Raw genomic sequence first — 25,955 nt, forward strand, 5'->3', positions numbered from 1 at the left:
AGTTTGTGAATTTGCAAAAGTGCTTATAATATTATTTGACACATCTTTTGATTACTTAAATTATCTATGCCAAAACTGGAAAAAATTCATATGATATATTTATGAATTGGAAGGAATCCTGGAGAGAAGTAGCAACATCAATGATTAATTAGGATTCAAAGTACAGACAAATTTCCACGTGTCAAATACACTCAAGTCAATCTTTAAAACTAGTATTTACCCATGGGTGGTTACTCCTTTCCCTAAAATGATATTTTTCCTAGTTGCTATGTAGCCACACTTGAGTGCAAAGAACCCCAGTGTAAGTAGTAAATGGTCAGAAACAGCTTCTTCCTTGAAATACAAATCCCTAGGACTAAATATCTATCAATAATTATTTAATCAAAATATTTTATCAAAAATGATCACTCAAATTTTTATATCCTCGTTTCTTATTTAAACTGTTTGCCAGCATCTACGTTTTCACTGTTTCAAAAACACCAGAACATTATTTTAAATCTGTGTCACAAGATAGTTTTCATCATTTTGTAAAAAATTCAATACTATAGGTTGCTTATTAATAAGAAGGATAATGTGCTATAATAAAAAGATATTTTTACAAAGAATTATTCGCAAGCCCTTAACAGTGATGAAATAATCACGTTTATTGCAATTAAAATATAATTAATGATGGAGTTTCTTATTCTTAATATTGGTAAGAATTCAGAAGACACACTGCCTTGTATAAAATTAATCTGACAACCATATTTTATATATCTATTATATATGTTTCATAAAATAGAATCGTTACATATATTTTTATTTTATTCCACAAAAGAGTCATGGATGGGTTGGTCATTTTTTAATTGAATTAATGTGTTAGTTAATTAGCAGTCACTTGTATAAAAATATTCCTTTAGGCTCTGTTTTTAAAAGATTTCCCATATATAAAAATATAACTGAGACTATATTGTTATTAATATATTCATAAATTTTTATCATTCCATCTTATAACTGTAGACCCTAGAAAATATAAAGAGATGATTTGATTGGTATAACTTCTGAAGATAATTTGGAATGAATTAATGTCCCTAAATCTATCAGTTAGCCATTATTGCTTATAAAATCCACCCAACACCTAGTTCCCTAGAAAACCACTTACTTAACTTGCAATTCTATGGCTTGACTGGGATTCTTTTATGCATCCGCGGTCAGCTGTGATAATCTTTTCTTGGATCTTTCACAAGCTTCGGGCCTCACCTGGGACACCTGGATTGACCTGGCTCCGATCCCGGTGATCTCTCATCCTCCCGCAGGACAGCTTAGATCATTCACCAGAGGAGACAGGGGTCCTGAGAGATGACAAGTGTGCAGAGCCTATTGAGCGATAGACTCAGAATTGGCACCATGTTAACTCCTGTCACATTCTACTGGACTGAAATTGTCACAAGACCTATTTGGATACACGGCGTAGGAAAACAGACTCAACCGCTTGAAAGCAGAAGCTGCAGGATCACAATGTAAAACATGCGGATGAAGGAAGGGTTGTAGAAACAGCACAATTTTGTACACAGTCTCTGCTACATCTGAAGTCTGACTCTGAGTGAAACTTTAAAGAAGTCTCTCATAAGCTTCCAAGTTACAATTACTCTCAAAATGTTAAAACCCTTTGCTTACCCTCCACTTTCTCAAAATAGCCACTACACCAAGAATACCTATCTTGGTTAACAGAGGGATTTAGAGAAACCAAAATCCCCAAAGACCGATGATTTCTATGACTGTAGATCTGTATCCTGAGAGACCTCTGTTAGTATTTTGTCTTGTGAGTTTCTGACATTATGGCCTTTAGCATCTGCCTGTAAATACTGAGACATATGGCATTAACAGTCATAGTTGTGCTCTAGGTCCAAGTCCAAAGTTTTATATCAACAAAAGGGGAGAAAGCTTTTTTTTCCCCCCATGCTATACAATTATCACCTTATTTACAGGGAAATACAGCACTATATATGTATATATACATGAAAGCACAAAACATGCACACACATATAATATCACAATGATTCCCTATCCTTTATCCATCCTTCTTTGCAATTCCAATTTACCTTTGCAATTCCTCCCATCAAAGAAAATTAACTTCCCTAGCCCTTGAATATGCACTGGTCTTGTGATTTACTTTGACCAGTATGCTGCAGCCAAAATGGCAATGTGCCAATTCTGAACCCAGGCATCAAGAGACCTTACACACATCTGATAGGTTTCTTAGGACCCTACTCTGCCATGAATACAAGTCCAGACTAGCCTCCTAGATTCTTTAGTAAGAAATGCAGCACTCAGCCACTTGATCATACTAGCTAACAGCTAAGCAATCACCAGATACGTGAATGAATTTATTGGTGACAAGCCAGTCTTAACTCAACCATAAGCTTACCACAGACACATGAATGCACCCAACTGAGATCACTCAAACCCAAGTCTGATTGTCAACAGTGCCCAATGACCTATAGATTTGTGAAGAAAAAAAGTTTGTTCTAATGTTAAAATACTAAGTGTAAGCATCATTTTTTACAGCAAAAACTAACAAATATAACTGTACATATCTTGTGTAAATATGTCAAAAATTAAGAAAAAATAAAAGCAATTATTCAGATATATAAAATTCATAACTCCCATCATTGACATGGTTTTAAGAATTTTGCACTCTTTCAGTATATTTTAAATTCTGGTGTGTTTTTCGTCCTCTCTAGAATTTTAATTTTTTTTCTCAAAAATTGATTCTATAAATTGGATCAAATGGATTGACCAGTATGCAAAACAAGTACATACTGAGTATCTAATTCCTTCAGGGCATTTACATATTCAATGTTAACCTAGCATATGCATTGCCAAGATATTTAGATATTAGTTTGAATTCTTCTTTGCTAGACCTATATTTTGCTTTCGTCAGACACACTATGAATTTGAATTAGACCTCCCTTGGATTTTTCACCTGTCAAACTCTATCCTATTATAACAACATCAAAAGCCTAACTGTCTTCCCTGACCTAATTTTTCTCAAGTGGCCAGATAAAAGGGAGTGAAAAATAAATTAGGAAACCATCAGTTGCAACACAAGTAAGTAAATATGAAAAGAGGTTAATGAGAGGACAAAGATCAAATAAGCTCAACCAAAATAACAGGCAAACTCTTCTTAATGACTGCAAATGTTCACAAGACTTTTACTTTTATCCTGTAAAATAGAACATCCTAAAACACAATGAATTATATTGAAATATGAATGAATACCATTTCATGGCCAGGGTTCATTGCCCTTATGTATTTATCAGAAGTGTGTTTCTCACAGGTCCTTCTACATCAAAGCTTTATATCAGATCACAGTGGTTATCTTTCATTTGGGCGTTTATTCAAAAGACTTATTCAGTAATACTAAGGAGCAAATTATCACTTTCTTATATACTTCTTTTACCAAGAGTCTGGGAGCTCACAATTAATTACTTACCCAAAGCCAATATAGAAACACTAGTCTCTTATGACTTAGGAGAACACCATACCTACATTGACCCAATTCCCTACTTGCCATTATACATGTTTCATAAAGGATTTTTTATTTCAAAATCAGAACTTATTATAAATTTGATATACATAAACAATTTTTATAATAATAATAAGGGAGACAGTAATCGTGCATTTTTATAAATCTAACTATTAACTCCCAACTAGATGAGAAAATATTAAAAAACATATTTTTCTTTTTTCTGCAACTTGAATATTCCTGTAACAAGTTACAGCTCAGTATGGTATATAAAAATACCAAGAACACCCTTGGAAACTTGCCTCTTGGAAAGACATTTTTAATATACAGTGAGAATTACACAATCCTTAAATTCAAATAACTTGCTATCTTGACTAATGTGTATCAAGCCTTAAGTGAGACCTCATTTTTTTATATAGTGGTGTTCCACAAAAAGTCTGATAATTTTTAAACTAGCAAATAACTTTTCTATGATTGTTTCTGTTCCATTTTTTTTCTTGCAAAACCACTGCAGTTTCTAAGTTATACATTTCTGCTTTATCTTCTCATATTTATTATTGTCACCTTTTTCCATCTCATATGTAAAGCTTTATGTGAGTTTATTGAACAGTTAAAGCCAGGAAATCTTCTATCTGTATCAATAAGTTTTCTAAATGTAAAAATGAGAGCTCTATTCCAGTGAAGTTGTGATCTGCTGGATTTATAAGAAGCACTTGATGGATTTATTAAAATTAAATTCCTTTGGTTTGCAACAGAAAAGTTATATCTCTAGGTTGAGAGTTGGCCAAGAAATCCATATGTTTGGTTTTCAAGATGTTTGTAATTTGCATGATTTTTGAGTGAATTTAAAGTCTTTGTAGTTTTTTTTTTAATAAGGACCAGTATTTTAGAATTATAATTTTCACTATGAAGTGCTTCCAAGACTGTAAGTATAGGTACCCTAATTCTCTAGGTTCTGTATAGTGCTGCTGATATCCACAAGCTGCTTTGATGCATTCAACTAAATGAATGTGAAAGTTAGATAAACATCCCCAATCCCAGAACATTTAACTCTTGTAATTACTTCCTTTTCTATTATTGGCTTACATTCTATATTCTCAAGCTAGGGAAAGATGGAGAGGTTAGAAACTCTTTATCTCTTCTTCCCAGGCAATAATGTAGTTCTGGGAGAGTCTCTAAAGCACATTTTTCAGTTCATTTACATTCAGGTAAATGCAGATGTACCCCAGATTCTGCTGTGTTCTGTTATTCTTACTTCTTAACAGTGTGTGTTTGTGTGTTTGTGATTTCCATGGAACCATATGAAGAATGGTGTTCTTACCTGTTTATAATCATGGTGCTCTTTATCAGCAAGTAAATTCTGTAATAATTTATAAAAACATAGATATAAAGATCTTGATTATGGTTGTCTACAGAAATTGTCTTCTAAATGTGATTTTAATTGTAGTTACCACTTAATTCAATCTTTTTCTTTTTTAAAATATTTCATCAAAGGCGAAATACTGGGGAGTGACATCAGCATCCTGGCTGTGTGACATCCTCCCTTTGTCTCTCTCCTTCAATCTACAGCCATACAACATCCATAACTCCGCAGTTTCCTCTGCCCAACACACCAGTACACCAGAGTTCCACAAACCTGTATGTCTAAAGTGAGCAGACTGGAACACATAGAGGAGGTGGAACCAGAGGAACAGAGGAGGGGGTGCCTGCAGTCCTGACCCCTGGCTGTGGCAGCTGAGCCTGCAGCCCCAGAGAACCCAGTAGCAGCAGAGGAAGCGGTGGGACGCACCCCAGCCGCAGGGGTGCCAGTGCCCCAGGGAACTGCACAGCAGAAGCAGCAGGACCTACGATCCCATCCCTTCAGTTATGGAGGTGCCCATGACTCAGCCCTGCCTGCCTGCGGCAGCAGCCTCCATGAACCCTACAGCCTTTGGGTGCAGCTGAGGAACCCTCGACCCCGGGTCCTCCCCAACCTCCCTTGCCCCCGGCGGTGGCAAAACCTGCAACCCCGGTGACCCTGAACGTGGCAGAGAATCCCACAATCCCTGTGCTCCTAGCGACAATGCCATTGACAACAGTGACACCACCAGCAGCAGCAAGGCACCAGTGAGCCTCCAGACACAAGCAGACACAACGAGGGCACCAGGCAGCACCACGGGCAGAAGCTGTGGAGGTTACAAACTGCATTTCATTTACCTTTTCCATTTTTTTTTTTTTGTCTCCATTTTATTTATTTTGGCTCTGATCTTTATTCTTTTCTTCCTTCTACTGACTTTGTGCTTCATTTGTTCTTTTTCTAATTACAAGCATGAAACTCAGCATTTTCTAAAACTAATGACTAATGATTAGGTTCTTGTTCATTTTGTTCTATATTTCATACAAACTGTCTTTTAATTTAAACAGTTGTTATAAATTACAAGACTACTATGATAGAATAATATTATACCCCTTATATGACCTGTTTTTCCAAAGAAGAATTGGAACAAACAGTTCAACAAACTGTAAGAAACAGTTTACATTTTTCGAGATAAATAACAAAAGAAAAAGAGAAGTTTACTACAGTTTTTATATGCAATTTATGTGTCTTATTTGATAAAATAAAAATGATTTAAAGTTAGTGTCTTACAGTCGGATACTTAAAAAGTAACGAAGTGGAAATTTTGAAAAATATTTAGAATAAAAATAGCTATAAATAAATTGCTTCACAAATACTAATTGCATCAATTAGTAGCCTTGGGAATATGCTTTGGTAAGACACAGCGATCATAACATCTCAGGAGCTTAAACAACATGTTCATGTTGGCCGGGCGGTGAGCTCTGCTTCCCATCTTTTGCGTTCTGGAACCCAGGTTGCCAGGGTGCAAGGGTAGTCACTGTCTAGATCATTGTTGGTTGTTGTGGCAGAGGGAAAGAGGATGGCACATTATGTATTGGCTATCAGAATTTACATCCAGATTCACAGCACTTCTTCAGTTTCATTGACCTCAGCAAATCACATGAACCAACAAAGCCAATCCCCAGAGGTCAGAGTCACCTAATCCTACCAGGTTCCCGAAATGATACTGAAAGATTTAGTGCAGATCTGATTACCCCACTGGTTCTACGTTATCTTGACAAAATGTAGATCAGCTTTTAAACATATTGATAACATTACAAGCAGGTATTTTTATTGGAATTCATCTTAGGGCTTTATATTTATTGAATATCCTGACTTTTTTAGGTTTCATATAATATTTGAATTGTTTTCTTTTACGTCTTATGTTATTCATGTATTGCTAAATTTGCTTTAAGTTGTACTACTCTGCATGATACTAGAAAATGTCATGCTTTTACATTATTTAGAAGTTCATTGAAATTTTTGTGACAGGTCTAGTCTACCTGTGTGGTGGGAAGTTTATCTAACTGCTGCCTAATGAAGTGTGAGGGTCCATTGGGCTGCTGCTGCTGCTTTAGCCATCCAGTGGAAATAACTAGAGGAGTCTGATATGGATTTTAGTTCAGTCATCATGGTGAACCTTTTAGTGCTGCAAATGTTACTCTTTGAAAAAAATGTGCTGGACTAGGAGTTCAAAGGCCAATGCTTTATTTTATGTACCATTGGCTTAACCTTCATTCAGTTTCTCTTTTGATTTCATCCCCTGGAAGGTTAGTACTAAAAAGTAGGCTTTATTTCTTCTTTGCTATTACCTTATCAATGAAGATATATTGAAGAGAAGAGGCAATTAGACAGTTTGATGATTTAACTGGGGTGTGCTTGATGGTGTAAGACTTTACAGCCCAGTACCCTTTATTTGAGGTCTGCAGGAAGAACATCCAACTCCACAGCTAAAAGAACAGACCCAGTGATTTTTAAATAAAGATTCACAAACTTCTGGAGTTTCTAAAGGACTCTGCAAGTGACATGTTCTCTGGCATTTTTTAGTTTATTGGGACTTCAATAATGTCTTGTTTGGTTTTCAATCCTAATCTAACAAAACCAGTTAATGCATTCTGAATCACCCAAAATGTCAGATTAACAAGGTAAAATAAATGAATTCAGTGCCGACATGTAGGTTTGCTTTTAAATTTATGATGACTTTTGAGCACAGTAGAGATCAAATGAAATAAGAAGTGGCTGCACAAAGGACATTTTTATAGCAATTTAAGGACAAGTATTCTGAAAATCAAGTCATGTTAAGACATTACATAACAGTATATTTAGGTCAAAGCCAAAAGTCCTTAAATGGTGTAAAGAGGGACAAAGTCACACGAGTATAGGCACTGCTCAGATTCCAGGTTTGTACATTTGAACTTGAACCACTTTTTTATTATGGAAGCTGGTCATAAATAATCATTGGGACAAAGTTTAAATAGTGCCTTAAACATTCGTTATCATATTCTATGAGACTTTATTAAATATATTTACTCATACAAATGATACACATATGTTTAAAAAGTTAATGACAGTAGCAATGATGGTACAATACTTTTCATCATATTCAGAAACAAAAAGCTAATATAAATAAAAACAATTGATTGTTTCACTAGAAAAATTATTTCACCACACTACTCAATTTTAACTTTAGCAAAAAGTATTGTTCACATTGGATTAGTATTGCCAATTTTAATTATGTAACTTTTAATATTGCTCATATCTTGTTTATAAACTTGTTTTGAGTTTCTGATTTTAATAGTTATAAAATGAGTGAATGTAAACCTAATTTTACTATTTCATAATTTTTTAGTTTATCAGAATAAAAATTATGAAAAATGAAGTCCATTAAAATATTTGCTTGTCACAACAAAAATATGGGTTTAATTAAAACACAAATTATCTTCTTCCCACTAACATTCTTACCTGCAAACTTTACTAAAAACTCCTTGGAGAAACACAAATTTTAAAAAAGAGGGTAATATTTGTATAAAGCACCCACTGTTTGCATGACTAAGTTTTTTTTTCTTTTTAAAGCTGAACTTTTAAACAAGTTGTTTATGAACCTTCCTTTGCACTGAAATAGGAAAATAATGCTTGGGAGTGCCCACTGATGCACAAGCTGGCTTCCAGGACCAGCATGTGCTATGTAGTTACAGGCGGTAGTATATTTTGCATTTCATAAATACTAAATACATGCAAAATACAGCTTGATAATATGGTACTTTCTATAATTTACCAAAAAATGAGCTGAATCTTTGCGATCCCATCTAGGCAAACCTATTTTTCTACCAATGATTCATTCTACCCCAGGAACAGTAGTCTTTTTTTTTCATATAAAAATATAAGAATTATAAGGCCACAGAGTCTTTGCATGTGCTCATCCCTCCATCTGCAATAATTTTCCACTAGAAATTTCATGGCTTTGTTCAAGGATCACACTCTTGGGGAGGACTTCCTACGCAGCTTGATGTAAAACTACGTTAACTTCAAATTTCTAATTCCTACGTGCCATTCTCATTTCTTTTCTCTATAGAAGGCATCTCCTTCTGGTTTACCATATAGTTTACACATTTATGTTGTTTACTCCCTCCTCTCACTAAAATATAAATCTGATGAAATTAGGATTTTTTTCCTATTTTTGTTTCCTGTGAATCCCTCCTGGCACACAGGTTATATACAAAATTTTTTATTAGCTTTTTGTTCCACCATACTCACAGAAAAATTAATCTTTTTATATAACAGAAATAATAACTTTGGAGTGATATTATGGAAATTATCTTTTTCAAAGTTGTTAAGAGGAGGTATGTCCTAGTTAACCAGTGACGTGTAATTTTAGTTCATTATTTATTCCTTTAAAAGCAGATGGAATAGATAAATGTATACTATGTTGATGATTAAATTAGCATTTAAACACTTTTTTAGAGACTTTTCTAATGTCAAATAAATATTATGAATAATATTGACCCCACTCAGATGGAATTCAGAGCTAGTAGTAATTCTGAATTTCCAAACCTCTATGTTTATTACTTTCTCATTATTACTATTAGTGCATTTTGTCTATTTTTAAAATATTTAATGATATTTTAATCCTTCCTATTAAACTCTAAATAGCTAAAAGGAAGGACACATATCTACATGTGCTTGGAAATAATATTGACTCAATAAATATTTAGGTAAAGAAATCCAAATAAAAGAATTACAGTAGTAAAATCCACTGTTCCTTTCAGACTGATTTGTGAACAGAATCATGAGGCACAGAAAAAAAAAAAAAATCCCTCTGCAAAGGGACATAGTTGACAAATGAAAGATTCTTCTTGCATGACCTTAAAATAATCTAATATTTCTCCATTATTACACAAAGAAATTACTGCAGTTTTATTACTGGTCCCGATTGAATAAGGGCTCACCTTTTGATGGTTGCCATTTTCTGCTTTTTGTGCGTAATAACTGACTTGACATTTGTGGTGCTCCAATGTGTCTTTCTTAATGTGAAGGAATCATCTGTGCATTAATGAACTGGCTTGATATATCTGCCAAACCTTTCAAAGAAGCAATTAAGTCTGTGTAAGAACTTGCATGAGTGACACGATTTATTATAATCTAAGAAGAAGAAGTATAAACAAAAAGTAATTAATTTCTAAAGGTGGCAGTCAAGTAATACAACACCAGAACTCCATCTTTTGAACTCCATCTATATAGAGCATGAAAACAACATGCTATTTTGTAAATGTCACACGAAATTTCAAATATTACTTTTGGGAAAATACTCAACTTTATTAGTGTTCAAAGATTTTTTGAATTAAAATGATAGAGTATCATTTTTATCTATCAAACTACAAAACTTAAATTAGACACAGAAAGAATATGAATATTCAGGGTTATGAAAGGAATGGTGAAATGAATACTACTTGACATTTTTAATGGCAGGGTGAGCTGCAATCATGTTGTTTGTTGATAAATTTTCGATCTGTATGAGATGTTTAAAAATGCCATATACTCTAGCTCATAAGCTACTCTTCGTAAATACCCATAAATATAGCTAAAAAAGCACTAATGCCTGAGGATCACTATGGCATTTATTAAATAATTTTTAAAAAAATTCTACCATGAAAGCAAACATCTGAAATATCTAACAACAAAGGAATGATAAATTATACTATGTTAATGCCACCAGCTAAATTGTACATAGTACTTTAGGTGATATTTACTTACACAGAATGCATTTTCCCATTTAGCATGTATTGAACACTTTGTGCTAGACATCATGCTAATTGATTTACATTTAGTTCTTACAGGGCTTATTTCAGTTGTAAGACCTAATATTTTTCTTAATTTACTGACAAAGATCATTTTGATTAAAGTAACTTGCTCAGGGTCACACTGCTCTGGAGCAAAGACAAGAAATATGTCTGATTAGAAAAATCCATGCTCTTAACCCATGAACCATACTGACTATTCAATGATGTAATCTTACTGGGTAGAACTCAAATATACTCTCTGTGTATAGAGTAAATGCTTAAACTGAATTGGTAAACTCTAATAACCTTTTCATTTTTGTCATTATTATTGCTTGTTATGTTAGGATGTATAAATAGTTGACTAGATGAAGGAGTTATTCGCACAACTTATTTTTTCTCCCAAGGCTTATAACATGCTTTTGCTCCCTCAGTTGGCCTCCTTGATTTTATCTTAGATAACCCATACTATACTAAGTTGGACTATTTGGAAGTTTCTGAATCAGGAATCTGCAACTTTTGAGGGGCTGCCTCCATGGACTGAAGATCAATTTTCCATACCATATTTTTCAGGAAGTCTGGATAATAAGGAGTACCTCTGAATGACACTTACAGGAAACAATATAACTCTCTTTTTTTTAATGTGGTCTGATTGGAACATGAGCTGAAAAAGTCTACTATCCAGAAAACATTTTTTACCTTATTATAAAAACAACATGTGTTTTTATGTAAACTCATAGTTATCTTTATCATGGTTCATTCTCTTTTCTGTTCCTTATAGCATATTTTATTTGATCTTTGTAGTTCACTCTCAGTGTCAGTTTGTCAAGAATGCCTTTCTTGATTCCTCAGACATGACACTTTATCTGATACTCTGTTTAGTGACATTTAATACAATTGAATTGATTTCTTTGGTTAAATATTTTCTTAGTATTTCTCTTTCCCACTAGACTATGAATTCTATGCAGGCAGGGCAGGAAAGATTCTTTCATAATCTCTACTGTAACACCAGGATAGAGCACAGTGACTAACACATAACCAGTTTTTAATATATATTTGTTGAATGAATAAATGAGTGAGTGAAAACATGGCTGTCTTATATATGTTTATAAGAAAAGGGAGAAATTTAATTTTTTCCTGATTAAATACAATATACACACACGTGTGTGTGTGTATGTATGTATATTACAGAAAATTGGGGAGAGCGTATAAAATGCTCATGAAATTGCATTGATTTTAGGAAACCTAACTTAAACCCACTGAGGTAGGGTGGTGATACGGAATTTTTGGTCACTCCTGTGAGAGGCACAAGAAGATATATCTTCAGGATGAATTGTTTATAGTACACTGTTTTTCATAGAGAAGATTTCTTTGACCTTCTTATCTACTGACTTTTAGTACATCTTTCTAATCATTCCAGTTGAGCACAGTGTGAGCTAAAGTAAGATTATTTGACTTTAAAAATGTTAAGTTTATATGTTGGCAAATGGCAGCTCTCAATGACATCCAGAATTTGAAGGAGGTAAGTATAGATTTTTCTATGGTTGCTGATAATATAATTAACAATATAAAGACATTTTCATCATTTCTTAGATTCTCATTCTTGAATATTAATAGTTTAGCTACAGTCAGAAGGAGACACTCACATATACTATGGCTAAATACAATTCTTTTTGCTTCATTTCCTTTCCCTTTTTATATTGTTCTAGTTTCAATAATCTTGAGGAAAGTTAGGAAGCATGCTGCATTTTTTTTCACTAGATATTGGTGGAAGTGAAGAAAGAAAATTGACACTATAATTTGCCATATGTTACATAAATATTTTAAATTATGGGCCTAATGCTCATTTTAATACAAAAATTTAGCAGTGCTAGGTAAAATAATACTTCCAATTCCTCTTTTCAGCAATTTCCAGATTCATGAAATTGTGGGATGAGGATGTGACAGGGTTAGAGAAGTAAAGATGTGTAATGGCTTTTTATTTAAAAAATAGAGAAACAAAGGAAAATTATATGAAAGTAATGGAATGTTATGGTTGAGTCTGGACCTTGCATTCTGACATTTGCATTTATCATACTTAAATAAACTGAAAATTTGACCAGGGTGATTTGGACTTACAGTGCTGCTATCTTCCACTCAGAATAAGTAAAATAATATATTTTTCTTCTTTTTATTTATAAAAACAACATGTTTTGAGAATATAAAATGATGAAAGATCTACCAGCAAATAATGTGATAAAACATGCTTATGTACAAATTAAACACATTAAAATCAGTTACTTTGAGGAATGTAAAAATTCCTTTAATCTTTTTCAAAGATTAAATATGCTTTGAGGTACTTTATAATTTTACTTAGCATAGTTACATAATTTATTTTGCTTATTAGTTTTTATGGTAAAACTCTGCTCTCTAATATAGTATCAATAGAAAAGGCATGATGTACAAATAAAATAACTTCATTTTCAAAAATCACTTAACTGTGATTACATGTTTTGCTGACTATCCTGAAAACAGCCTGATTTGTTTCATAAAAATTAAATTTACAAAGCTGAATGCCATTTCAAAAGAACACTTTAATATATTTTACCTCATACAAAATGAATAGAAGTTGCAACAAACAACAAAAGCAGACAAGATATGGTCAAAGAAAGCCTTTGACAAACTATGGAATAATATTAAATTAAATGAAAACCAATTTCTAAAATATAAATTTCTTTCTAAAGGTTAGTATGGCTTTGCTTTTAATTCCAAAGAATAGTTTGTTAAGAAAAAGAAAATATTTGTAATTCATATTAAATCAGAATTATGACTACAAATTAGTAAAGTAGCCAGAGCAACATGAAAATATATTGACAATAAATAAGACACAATTATGTAGTATATTTTAATAAAAACTGGAAAAAATCAGAAAAACTATGCTCCAATAGTTGATATATTTTGGACATATAAAATAGAGTTAATCAAGTAAAATCCTAAGAGTCATAACAAAATTATTTTAATTACAATAATAAATTCTTATATAAATCTAACAGTAGTTAGTTGATGGTAATAAGCAAGATTTATTAGATAAAAGAAGAGTTATATATATTTTTCAGTTATATTTAATACCATAATTTAGAGGAAAACATAGTATCAAGATATGATAAAATTATCATGTTATTGTATAGTAGAAAACTATTTGTATTCATATATAGAGTATAAATTATATGATTACAAAAAGTATAATAAATACATGTGCATATTTAGAAAGTCAACATTGGTTATAGTGTGGCCATAAAGTTATGGTTATTTTAATTTTCTTTTCTATGCATATATGCAAAACAGTTCCAAGGAAAATTCATTGTTTTTCAAAATAGAAAAAAATAGCACTGTTACATAAACATAAAGAAGAAATCTTAGCAAATCTACTTTAAAAAGTAGATGTGACTTAATATAAGGATTCAACAAAATCTCAGCAATTTATTTTGTGGATATTGACTGATTTGTAATTTTATATGAAGAGGTAAAATACCCAGAATAGCCAACTCAATATTGCAGAACATGAATAAAGATGGAGGACTGATACTATCTGACTTCAAGACTTACCACAAAGCTACAGTGATTAAAACAGTATGGTATTGGTGAAGAATACACAAATAAACTTATGGAACAGAATAGAGAGCTCAAAAATAGACCTAATATAGTCAACTGATCTTTGACAAAGAGGAAAACATGCAATAGAGCAAAAATAGTCTTTCCAACAAATGGTAATGAAACAACCAGACATTCACATGTTAAAAAAAAAAAAAAAAATCAATATAGACACAGACCTTAAACTCTTCACACAAATTAGCTCAAAATGGATCATAATCCTAATTGTAAAATGCAAAACTATAAAACTCCTAGAAGATAGTATTCAAGAAATTCTACATGACCTGAGATTGGCAATGATTTTTAGATAAAATACCAAAGGGGTGATGATTGAAAGAAAGAATTGATAAGCTTCACTTTATTAAAATTAAAAGTTCTGCTCTGTGAATGATGCTGTCAAGAGAATGAAATGACAATCCACAGAAAAGGAGAAAATATTTGCAAAAATATATCTGATAAAGGACTTTTATCTAAAATATATGAAGACCTTAACACCTTCATAACATCACATAATTACCATTTATTTTTTGTAGCAAGAACATTTGAGATTTACCTTCTTAGCAACTTTCAAGTACATAATACAGTATTATTGACTATAGTCACCATGCTGTACATTAGATCCCCAGAACTTACTTATCTTATAACTGGACGTTTGTTCCCTTTCACCTAATTTTATTGGCATTTAGAACTAAAATCAAACTATGACATTCACTTTCATTTTATTGGTTTGGGGTGTGGGATTGTTTCATAAGGATGTTAACAAAGGTTCTTTGCTTTCAGATGGGCTGCACAGCCACTACAGACTTTTTAAATGCATAGTCCAAGAATTATCTGTATCAAAATTATAGGAGGTGCTAGGTAAACAGGCAGATTCCAACCACAATGACTCTAAATTTTTAATAATTCTTTGTTAGCATTTGACATAGATATGTAGATATATATGTGATATTTATATATATTTATATATATACACACATATATACATATATATGAAGTTCAAAATTTCTTTTAACATTGTCTTATTTCATTTCTATTTAAAAATAGTATTATTAAACTTAATATTTAAAGAGTAGTATCCATGGGATTATCACACTTTTAATCTACATATCTATGCATCCATCTATAAATATTTAGACCTATTTTACATATGTATTTACATAAACATTTGTGTGTATGCATGTGTGTGTGTAGATCTGAATAATGTTTTCCCATATTTTTGTGGTTACTTCTGTGTTTTGGAATTCAGATATATTTTGTTATCTTGCTGTTATACTATTTATTTCTACCTTGTTAGGTAAATTTACATATAACAAGCATCTGCCAAACATCGTTATTCATTCTAAATGATGCAGATTTCTGGGCTTACTGCATTACCACCTCTGGGGATGAAGCATGAACATTTGCCTTTACAAAATCTCTCCTGGAATTTTTGCACATACTCTCATTTAGAACCTTTGCAGTAGTCCATAGGGTCATATCACAATTAATGTGATAAGTTTAGAATCTGAATTTGAAATAGTTGTGCAGGTGATGTTTTCTTCCGATTCCTTTCCCCACCTCTTGAATTAATCTTCTTTCCATAATCTGATAAGACAAGTTTTATCTTGGATGCAAAGAACATGGCTTTCTAGATTAAAATTATATAACATTATTATAACAAATTTAAATGGAATAGGTATCTTATCCTCTGCCTCTGTGTCTTTCCCTGTCTTTTCCTTCCTTTCAATAAAAATGCTTTGATTTGTTTGGTATACATTTGGAAATACATACAGAGTAAAAAAAAAGAAAAAAGGCATAGTCAACAAAACCTTCTGGCTATTAAGTTCCAAATGTTCAAGTCCTAAAGAAAATTTAGAAGGAGAAAGAACATTCTTGGGTATACTTATTATGACTTAAGAAGTAAAATGAAGAGAAATTTTCCTCTTAAAACTAGTAAAAGAAGACTCAGCCTAAGGAAGATGACAAAGCCACAGCAATCCAGTGCCATGAGCCAGAGGCTAGTATCCTGAAAATTCCACTGAGGCTCTGGCTGTGTTATCCACTGAGTCACATAAATGACCATTCACTTTTTTCAGTGATATTTAGTAAGTCTATTTGCCAAGCACTACTTTAAATGCTGGTAACAGACAATGAACAAAAAACATACAAATCTCTCCCTTATGGATCGTACATAATATGTGGTGACAGGGAGAGTGTGCATAAACAAACAATTGTCAAGTGGTAACAAATGCTATGGGAAATGATTTAGAAAGAAAAGAGGGATAGAGAGGTTGCCCAGAAGGTGCTGGGAAATATGCTATTTTACATGGTGAAATGGATAGTTTTCTGTGAGAAAATGATTTTTGAGCAAATTTCAGAAATATCTAGGAGAAGAGGTCAAGTAGATTTCTGGGAAACAGCTGTCCGCCAGTAGTATATATCAGCAATTCTCATCTGCCTGCATGTTAGTAACAAGAGGCTCAATGGATAATGCTAATGTATATTCAAGGTTAGGAAAAATTGGCCTAGATTAAGGAGGTAAGAAGAAAGGATGCAGAAACATCAACCTGGTTATTGACACTGAGGGAAGAATTGTTTACTTCCATAGTCTCTACAAATCAAATTAGTGTGCTCAGGATATCCACTCCAAAATTTGGGGCCTGGAAAGAGGAATAGGTAGAGAGGTCAATGACTCTGATTAGGAAATGGGTATAAGTGGAACCAGTTCTTAATATCCGGCAAAACTAAAATTTCACAGAGCTGCTTTAAGTCAAGATAGTTGCCTCCAGCATGTTAAAGTCTGGTAGAAAATAGAAACATCCTTTTGTTTAGAGGTTAGAAGGAAAATGTAGAAAGAACATATTTGGGAAAGAGAGAAAGTAAGCTGCACCAAACTATCAGGATCCTCAGAACTCCTAGAATTTCTCAGACCAATTCAGAAAACAAATCAAAACCAAACCAAAACCAAACCAAACCAAAACAAAACTATTTAGACTGGTAGCCAGTGTGTCTCTGAGGAACCAAAGTAGATCTATCTTTTACATGGTGTCTTACAGTCAATGATCATTATCTTACAGTAAAGTAGTGAGGGTGCACTATGAGAATTCTGTTCAGTATAAAACTATAACTTTAGTAGGTTGTACAATAATGACACAAGTTTAGAGATTGCTTATGTGTTGGCAAACAAAAGAACCAGACTTGTGCAGAGTGGTAGAGCTGTGCTGAGTTTAAAATCACCCTGAGATGTCCAAGGGCAGGTATCCATTCAGTAAGTGAAGCTTTGGGGTCTGGAGCTCAAGAGGACAATTAGAACAGGTGGTAAACATTTGGGAATCATCAAAGCATTAAAAAACTGAAAATATGAAAATGGATTATATTGTTCACATATGATATACACATGTTAAAAAGAGAAACAGGCAGAATGAACTCCCAGAACTACACTAAATTTTAAGAGCTAAGGCAAAAGAAGAATGAAAGGGAACATAGGTGGCTAGAGAGTTCCGAGAAATATCACATGGCCTTTAATGTGACCTGCAAGGTAATTTAGCTGCACTCCAAGCACCTATCGGGAATTATAAGTGGCAATACCTTGGTGCTCTGCTGAAAATACAACCTTTCTGATATAACCTTTGGGGTATGCAGTTTATCCATTCTACATAATCTATCCCTGGCTCACATCAGAACAGCTGAGGTTGCAAATATAAAGTACTTCATTTCAGTCTGCTTAGAATGGTTTTATTGAAATACCTTTGGCAAATACCTTGGCAGCAGTCATTAGGGGATGCTATAAGATGTAACTTTATTGAACTTTTCCTGTATTTTCTGTAAGGTTGCAGTGTTCAATAAATTGCAGTTTTTTGTGTGAGGACCAGCACTAGGCATGTCTCCTTGGTCACTGTACTGGGAATAGTAGTGCTATACCTCAGTAAATTTTCTGTTCTTTTATGGTTCTATCTTTCATTTAACTGACCAAAATTTGATCTTTGCATTGGCTGGAAGAGGGAAATAAATGGCCTAACTTTAGGCTTACAGATATTTAAGCCATATTTTTCACACTTAGTCCTTGCTTGGCTCTTCCTACCTGTTCTACTCTCCTTTTACTTGTTTTTCATTATCTCATCTTAGTAAAATTACTTTTTGCTGTATTATGTGTATGGAAGTCAACTTAAATGATGCTGAATATTCTCCGTTTACCCACTCAGATCTATCATCTATTCTGCTCCACCTTGACCTGTGTCTCGAAGAGCTGAACTTTATGGATAATATCAACTTGGATCAATTTCACTCTGGCTTTAGCTTAGTTTTGGCTAATGGTAGGTGCAGCTTGGAGATCAGAAGACTGGAAGACAGTGAGTTTGAGATACCTTTGTGTCGTTATTTACCTGTTATACTGTGGTTTGGCAGTGGCTGTGTCATTTTCCAAAAGACATAGGTCCTATCATGTTACTCCTACTCTTGGCTGTAGAATCCTCTAGTTTCTGGTTACAAAATTTCTTCCTTTTTCATCTCAAACCTGGTTGTGGCATTGGTCTTCTGCTACTACTGTTAACTTGGTGCTTAGTCATTTGTTTGCCTAACTCTTTCCAAACTTTGATAAAAGTTACTTCAATATCTGTCTTGTATTAACTCTTTTAATGTGTCTTGTTTCTCGCTGAGATGCGGACCAATGAGGTCATTTTCTTACTTTTTTTTAATTAAATAATTTTTCTATATTTTATTACATGTATGCATGTATGCATGTTTCCACTTGTGCACATACCTGAACTAAGTGAATTATTTCTAATTTTATGAACCAAGAGTTTGAACGCCAGAATGGAAAAAAAATCTCCAAAACGTCTCCTAATAGCCTTAACTAGTCTTATTTCTCTCTCTCTCAAAACCACTTAAATAAATGAATGAAAGTTAACTTGTGACAGACAGCTTCAATATTGGTCCACAATCTCCCTGCCTCCTGGTATTTACACCATTTTTCAGTCTCTCTTAATATTGTACCAAGGTTGGTTGTGCAACCAGAAGCATATGCCAAATCAATAGTATGAGTGACTCTAGCAAAATAGTGCAATAGGCAGCTCCAAGCTCTCAACTCCCTACAGAAACAATGAAAAACAAGCAGAAACTGTCAGTATCAACTTTGTCAGAAGTCTGGAAAAAAAGCCAAAGATTTACAGCAACCAAGGAGATTGAATAAAAAGCAACTTCAAGTTGTGGAAAAGCTTTGTGGAGTTTTGAATTTCCCTTTCTCTACCTCTCCTGGATGTGACAACACTTTTTAACAGGGAAAGCCACATTCCTGGAGTGGGACTCTGGTTCTTGGTTCTGGAGAAAGCAGAGCAGACCTTATTTGCAAATTATTTTGTATGTCTGTTTTAACCTACCTAAGGGCTACTGTGGGAGTGACCCTAAAGCAGGAGATAGATGGACTCCAGGCTAGACATTACAACTGGACTCCTGTTCACATTTCCTGGGGTGAGAAAAAGATGGGCTTCAGGCTGGACATTCACTACCAGGCCCCTGTTTACATTTCCTGAGGCAAGAGACAAATGGGCTCCGGGCTACATATTTATGACCGGACTCCTGTCTACATTTTGAGATCTGCACTTTGATATAAAAAACAACAACAAAGATAGGGTGGATAACTGGACATTGGACACTTTTATGGCAGAGACAGAGAGGGACTAAACACTGTTAGAAGGTCAAGAGGTCATACGTTTCCCATCCTTGGGGCAAGGGAGACACTACACATGTGCAAAAGTCTTTAAAGAGTCAAGAAGGCAGGAGACGCCAGACCATAGTGAGTCTTGCTATTTTCCTCCCAGAAGCCTTTGCGATTAAATCCATCTTGATTGAGGGGTGCGTGTGCACCCAGGGGAGGGTTCTGAGACAAATTAGACATGGGGTCAAACCAAGAGGATTGGCCAAGAAGAAGACAAAGACCCGAAAGACTGCCCCCTTATAAAGGATTTAAACTTCTCAAAGGCGCAACTCTGTGACTCTCTCGCTGAGTTCGCCCATGCGTCCGTCCGCGTGTACTCTGTTTTTCTAATAAATACTTTACTTTCTTCTGTACCTTCCATCTCCTTGTCATATTCCTCCTTTCAAGGTAGACAAGGACTGGGGATTTAGATTTTAGCCACTGGCCCCTGTGGTCTAGCCGTTAAGATTCTTGGTTTCCATCCAGGTGATCAGAGTTTGATCCCCAGTCAGGGAACTAAGGTCTAGCTTCCAGCTGCAGCTCACTGCAAGCTACTGCTTACTGCTGCATGCATCCAAAATCAACCCAAGGTGCTAATATCTATTTCCTCTAACTCAGAAATCAGGCCATAAAAGAAGTGGCTCCTACTCAAAAACACTGCAAGACAACCTAACAACCTTCAGACTCTTGTGGCAAGAGATTACAGTTAAAACATATCATAGGCTACCTATACCTGGGAGCAAAAGCTGGGAAGAATTTCTTTGGGACATTAAGACATTCAAAAATGTGAGTATAAGAGGGGATTTAGGAGGCTATGTTCACACCCAGGGCAAGACAAATGCTCACAAAGATCTGAGAAGACATAGAACTATCACCCCGTAGGGTACTTCCTGGGCTCAAGGAAAGCCTGGCTAAGTATTGAAGGGGTGCTTTGTTTGCAAATGAGATGATTGTCTAGGTAAAACATCTGAAAGAACTGACAAATAAAAACTAATAAGTGATTATAGCAAGGTTGCAAAGTAAACAGTTAATATATAAAGATAATTTGCTTTTCTAAATACCAGCAATAAACAAGTGGAATTTGAAATTAAAAACACAGTACTAGGTGCCCTCCAAAATGAAATACTTAGGAATTAATCTAAGAAAAATATGTAAGATGTATATGAAGAAAACTACAAAACTGTGATGAACAAAATCAAAGAAGAACTAAATAAATGGAGAGATATTCCATGTTTATGGATAGAAAAATTCAATATTGTCAAGATGTCAGTTCTTCTCAAATTGATTTATAGATTCAATGCAATCCCAATAAAATTCCAGCATTATTTTGTGGATATTGACAAACTGATTCTAAAGTTTATATGAAGAGGTAAAAGACTCAGAATAGCCAACACATTATTGAAGAAGAAGAGCAAAGTTGGAGGACTGACACTATCCAACTTCAAGACTTACTATAAAGCTACAGTAGTCAAGATAATGTGGTATTAGCAAAAGAATAGACAAGTAGATCAATGGAACAAAATAGAGAGCACAGAAATAGATCTGCATAAATATAGTCAACTGATCTTTGACAATGACCAAGGCAATACAATCGAGCAAAGACAGTCTTTTCAACAAATAGTGCTGGAACAACTGGATGGCCACATGCAAAAGAAAAAAAAAAAGAAAAAAAAAATCAAGGCACAGACCTTACACCTTCACATAAATTAACTCAAAAGGGATCATTGACCTAAATGTAAAATGCAAAACTATAAAAGTGCTGGAAAGTAACATAGGGTAAAACCTAGATGACTACTGACTATTTATATGACAATGGCTTTTTTAGATGCAAGGCTAAAAGCACAATATATGGAAGAAATAATTGATTAGCTGGACTAAAATTAAAACCTTCTATTTGTGAAATACAATCTAAAGAGAATGAGAAGACAAGACGTGCTGGTAGAAAATATTAGAAAAGACAAATCTGATAAGAGACTGTTATCCAAAATATGCCACAAATTCTTAAAACTCAATAATAAAAAAAAAAAAAGCCTAATTAAAAAATAGGCCCAAGACCTGAACCAAAAACCTCACTAAGGAAGAAATATGGATGGCAAATAAACATATGAAAATATACTTCACATAATATGTCATCAGGGAAATGCAAATTGAAACAATAATAAAATACTTCTACACATCTATCAGGATGGCCAAAATCCCAAACACTGAAAACACCAAATGCTAACAAGGATGTGGAGCAACAGGAACTCTTATTCATTGCTGGTAGAAATGCAAAATGGCATAGCCTCTTTGGAAAGACACTTTAGCAGTTTCTCAGAAAGCTAAACATCCTCTTACTGTATGATCCTGCAATCACATTCCTTGGTATTTACCCAAATGAGTTGAAAACTGATGTCCACACAAAACTTGCACATGGTTATTTATAGGAATTTTATTCATAAATGCCAAAACTTGTAAGCAGCCAAATATGCTCTTCAGTAGATAAATGGGTAAATAAACTGTAGTACAACCAGAAAATGGAATCTTATCCAACACTAAAAATAGATGATTTTTCAAGCCATGAAAAGACAGGGAGAAACCTCAAATGTATATTACTAAGTGAAAGCAGCCAATCTGAAAAGGCTACTTAGAGTATGATTCTAACTATACATTTTAGAAAAGGCAAAATTAAGGTGACGGTAAAAATATCAGTGGGCTCTAGGGGTTGAGGAGTTGGGAGGGGTGAATAGGCAGAGTACAGAGGATTTTTAGAGCAGTGAAATATTCTGTATGATACCATAATGATGGATACATGTTATACATTTGTCCAAACCCACAGAATGTAGAACACCAAGAGTGAATTATAATATAAGCTGTGGACTTTGGGTGAATAAGAAGTGTCAAAGCAGGTTTATCTATTGTAACAAAGATAAACTCTTAGAGGGTATGTTGATAATATAGGAGTGTCAACATGTGTAGGGAAAGGGATATATGGGAAATCTTTGTACCTTCCTCTTAATTTTGCTGGGAACCTAAAACTGCCCTAAAATATAAAGTCAATAAAATGTATTAATTTATATTTTATGTCAATTAAATATATATATATACAGTTAACCCTTGAACAACACAGGTTTGAACTGCATAAGTCCACCTATATGCAGATTTTTTTCAATAAATACGTACTACAGTATTTACTACATGATCTGAGTTTGGTTGAATCCAAGGATGGAGAACTCAGGATATGGACGGCTGACTATAAAGTTATACAGGGATTTTCAACTGCATGAAATCCTGGTGCCCCAACCCCTACATTGTTCAAGAGCCAACTGTATATTAATCATACATGTATTTATATATTTATATATATTAACTTATAATTTAATAAATAAATTTATATATGTATATATATGAAATTGAATCAATATGGTTCTTTAAAAGAAACAACTAAATACAAAATATGGAAGGAATGGAGAAAATGAGAAACCAAAAAAATGTATATAAGATATACAGAAAACAAATAAACCCATACTTCTAGAGCAAATTGATTTTTGACAAGGATACCAAGTCCATTCAATGTTGAAAAAACAGTCTCTTCTACAAATTGTGCTGGGACAACTGGATAACCACATGCAACAGAATGAAGTTGGACCTCTACCTCACAACATACACAAAAACTAACTCAAAATGGACCAATGACTGAAATATGAGAGCTAAACACAAAACTCTTAGGAAAAAACATAGGTGTAAATACTCATAACTTTGGATTTGGAAATAGATTTTAGATATGACACCAAAAGCATGAGCAACAAAAGAGCAAATTAGGTAAATTGGAATTCATTTTAAAAATTATAAGACATTCCAAAGAAAGTGAAAAGACAACTTACAGAATGGAGAAAATATTTGCAAATCATACATCTAATAAGGAATTAATATCCAGACTATATAAAGAAAACCTACAACACAACAATATCACCACCACCACCAACATAACCCAACCGAAAAATGAGCCAATGGTTTGAATAGACATTCCTCCTAAAAAGATATTCAAATGGCCAATAAGCACACAGAAAGATGCTCAACATCAGTAGTTACTAGGGAAATGCATATTAAAACCTCATAACTCACTTTAGGGAAAGCGACTGGATGTCCTCAAAACACTTGTGGAAGGAAAGCCTGAGCGGCAGGAAACTGAGGCATCAACCACCAGCCAGTATCAAACACCAGACAAGTGAGTCAAGGAGCCTTCAGATGATGCAGTCTCAGCAGAAGTCTTGCCTGCAACTTCATGACAACTCTGAGCCAGAAAGATACAGATAAGCTACACCTGGATTTCTAAGCCTCAAAATCTATGTGAGGTAATAAATATTTGTTGTTTTCAACAATGTAGTTGTAATTTAGGGGGCACTTTGTTTTGCACTAATCGATAACTAATATATAACTTACACCTTACCTGCAATGTAAGATTTAACCTCCACGTACCAGAAAACAATCCTTTGTTTTAGAAAATTAAGATCACTTATTCTAAAACCAAAATGAAATAATGCTTAAAAGCTTTAATTGTAATTATCTTTATTAATTTCATAAAAAGGAGAGAAGTAACTTTTTTTCATATATTTTCTGCCCATTGTTAACCTGAATAGAACACATGCAAAAAATACTATTATATGTGACTCAAAATCTAATAAAAATACAAACTTTTCCTTCTTCACTCACATTTTAGAGGCTTGTGAAGTTAACTGAAATGTAAAACACTGTAATAAGTTTCCAGTGATTATTTGGTGAAAAAGATCTGTAAATAAATGGTAAAAATTGTTTCAAAGTGATTATGCAAAACATGAGCAGACAGTAAAAGATACACACCCTAATTGCACTGCAGTTTATGGTGGTGTTTCATAACGTATGGGGAAAATGTCATTTTATTTTAGAATCAAATTAATGACAAATTTAAATGAGGTGAAAACTATTATAATAACACTTAGGGGAAATACGATTACCTCATAAATAGAGCCAACTGTGGGAAAATATATTTCTAGGTGATAAAATTTACTAAAAGTAGTGTTTAATTAAATAATTGAAGCAATGATGAGGTCAAAGTGCAAAAGGAATTATAGAACACCCCAAATATAATTAATCTTCCCTTGGGTATTGAAAATAAATATCGTTAATATACTATGTATGTAAAAATATCATAAACATTATATCAAACTTTCATTTATGTGGAAACAATTAGAATATACAAATATTTATGAAACTTTTCAATTAATCATTCAGGAAGTATGCTTAAGGTAGGTGGGTAGCAAGCCGAAGAAAGAAAGGAAGCTTATATATGCTAGGTTAATATATGCTAGGTTAAAGCAGAAAAACACTGTGGGCCATGGGAGATCCACTCACAGCAGACCTCTGAGAGACCATATACAATGTGCCTCAGTGATGTCGCATCTATGGGGTGAGGAAGCTCGTCTATTTATCCGTCAACTCCACTTGTCATTGGTTGAGGGCTGCTCAAAGGGGCATTAAATCCCTATCACTTCCAGAGAAAGCCCTCAGGCAGACAGGCTGGTGTTTGCAGTAGGAAGCACTTGCCTTGAACAGAAACCGTGAGTGTTGAAGGTATGAGCCCAGCGCTGCTGGATCCAGCCACGACCCAAAGTCTCGCTCCATCTCAACCTTGATCCCTGATTCTACCGCTAACATCATACCTACTCCATCAGGCTGTTATTTTAGGTCTAGTCTCACTTTAAATTCGCTGTCAACTGCTATTTTAAGAAATCTAATTCCCACATTGAGAAAGAACTTGGTGAGTGTCTTCCAACCACTGTACTGTTTAGAGGTGAAAAGAGGAAAGTATGTGATGACAGGTAAAAACATACTGTGGGTTGGTAGTGCAAACATCTGGAATTTATTTCATGACCCAAGGAAGAGGGAGTTATTATACAGACAACATGACACCTTTCCTCTCTTTCTCCAACCTATCTGCTCCTAATGCAGCATGAGGATTATGATTTGGACAGTTAATGC

General features: G+C 33.9%; 1 protein-coding gene across 1 annotated transcript in view; it reads left to right on the forward strand.

The window, feature by feature from the left end:
• Positions 1–12,143: 12,143 nt before the first annotated feature.
• Positions 12,144–25,955, forward strand: part of LOC118892031 (profilin-1-like) — a 61,483-nt gene continuing 47,671 nt past the window's right edge. The window contains exons 1-2 of the mRNA XM_036846043.1: positions 12,144–12,179; positions 24,068–24,165. Coding sequence (XP_036701938.1) covers positions 12,144–12,179; positions 24,068–24,165 — 134 coding nt within the window. The remainder of the gene's footprint in view (positions 12,180–24,067; positions 24,166–25,955) is intronic.

Source organism: Balaenoptera musculus, chromosome 3 (genome assembly GCF_009873245.2).
Source record: "Balaenoptera musculus isolate JJ_BM4_2016_0621 chromosome 3, mBalMus1.pri.v3, whole genome shotgun sequence".
NCBI lineage: Eukaryota > Metazoa > Chordata > Mammalia > Artiodactyla > Balaenopteridae > Balaenoptera > Balaenoptera musculus.